This window comes from Phalaenopsis equestris, unplaced genomic scaffold, assembly GCF_001263595.1.
Source record: "Phalaenopsis equestris unplaced genomic scaffold, ASM126359v1 Scaffold195353, whole genome shotgun sequence".
NCBI lineage: Eukaryota > Viridiplantae > Streptophyta > Magnoliopsida > Asparagales > Orchidaceae > Phalaenopsis > Phalaenopsis equestris.
Genome location: NW_018215302.1, coordinates 1 through 1,280, shown reverse-complemented (window position 1 = coordinate 1,280; position 1,280 = coordinate 1). Strand labels below are relative to the sequence as shown.

At 32.3% G+C, this 1,280-nt stretch overlaps 1 protein-coding gene across 1 annotated transcript; it reads left to right on the top strand.

The window, feature by feature from the left end:
* Nucleotides 1-39: 39 nt before the first annotated feature.
* On the top strand, nt 40-1,075 carry LOC110035015 (myosin-9-like; the record flags this gene model as incomplete). The annotated part of the gene is made up of 5 exons (XM_020739253.1): nt 40-185; nt 308-444; nt 526-672; nt 779-880; nt 972-1,075. Coding segments are annotated over exons 1-5 (523 nt in total), but the record flags the coding sequence as incomplete, so codon positions are not given.
* Between the last annotated feature and the right edge of the window lie 205 nt (nt 1,076-1,280).

The window sequence follows — 1,280 nt, the reverse complement described above, 5'->3', positions numbered from 1 at the left end:
TAAAGTTTAAAGAAAATATTCCTTGTAATTTGCAGGTAAAAGAGAAATATAAATTGGGAAGTCCACAATCATTTCACTATCTAAATCAGTCTGATTGTTATGAATTGGATGGCGTTGATGATTCTCTTGAATATCTTGCTACAATAAGGGCAATGGATATAGTTGGAATCAGTGAATGCGAACAGGTTAAATCATTTTTTTTATATTTCTAGAATAAAATTTTTAGAAAGAAATTATGTCTTATTTTTCTCCAATAGATATTCGCTATTTGTCACTTCATGATAATAACTGAAATTTTTTTCTTCAGGAAGCAATATTCAGAGTGGTAGCTGCTATTCTTCATATAGGGAATATTGATTTTGCAAAAGGAGAGGAAATAGATTCTTCAGTCATTAAGGATGGCAAATCAAGGTTTCATCTTAAGACAGCTTCTGAACTACTGATGTAAGTCCTCTTGTTTTTTCTCTTGACTTTATTTCACATTGCTGATAATGCTATTGGCTTTTAATCTATTTTTCATTGTAGGTGTGATACCCAGGGACTGGAAAATGCACTTATTAGGCGTGTGATGGTGACACCAGAAGAAATTATCACAAGAACTCTAGATCCTGCTTCTGCAATTGTCAGCAGGGATGGTCTTGCAAAGACTTTATATTCTCGTCTTTTTGATTGGTAAGGTCAAGCATAGAATGTTATAAAATCTTTCCATAGCATTGTGCAATGTGAAGTGTTGGTGAAAGTGAAAGTGATGTAAATATGACTGTTGATACTTCAACAGGTTAGTGGAAAAGATCAATGTATCAATTGGACAAGATCCAAATTCAAAGTCACTGATTGGAGTTCTTGATATTTATGGTTTTGAGAGTTTTAAGTGCAACAGGTAATTTATCATAAAGATTTGAAATCATTCCATCTATAATATTGAAATTAAAATTCCCTTACCATTTCTTTTTGTATTTTAATGTGGGCAGTTTTGAGCAATTTTGTATCAATTTTACCAATGAAAAGTTGCAACAGCATTTCAACCAGGTTAGTTTTTTCTGCCTTAACATTTTACTTGAACATCTATCTCAATGTGAAGGCCCCTTGAGAAGCAAATATGATGCACCGAATAAAAGATAAAAAGTTATAGATATAATAATTAAAATTTACATGGTTAGGTTTGAACAAAGTCTACTGTCATAATAGAAGGGATATGATTTGTTACGATAACACAGAAGCAACTAAAATTGTTTACACCAAAAGCCGTCATCCGACCTTCCCAAAAAACTATCTGCACC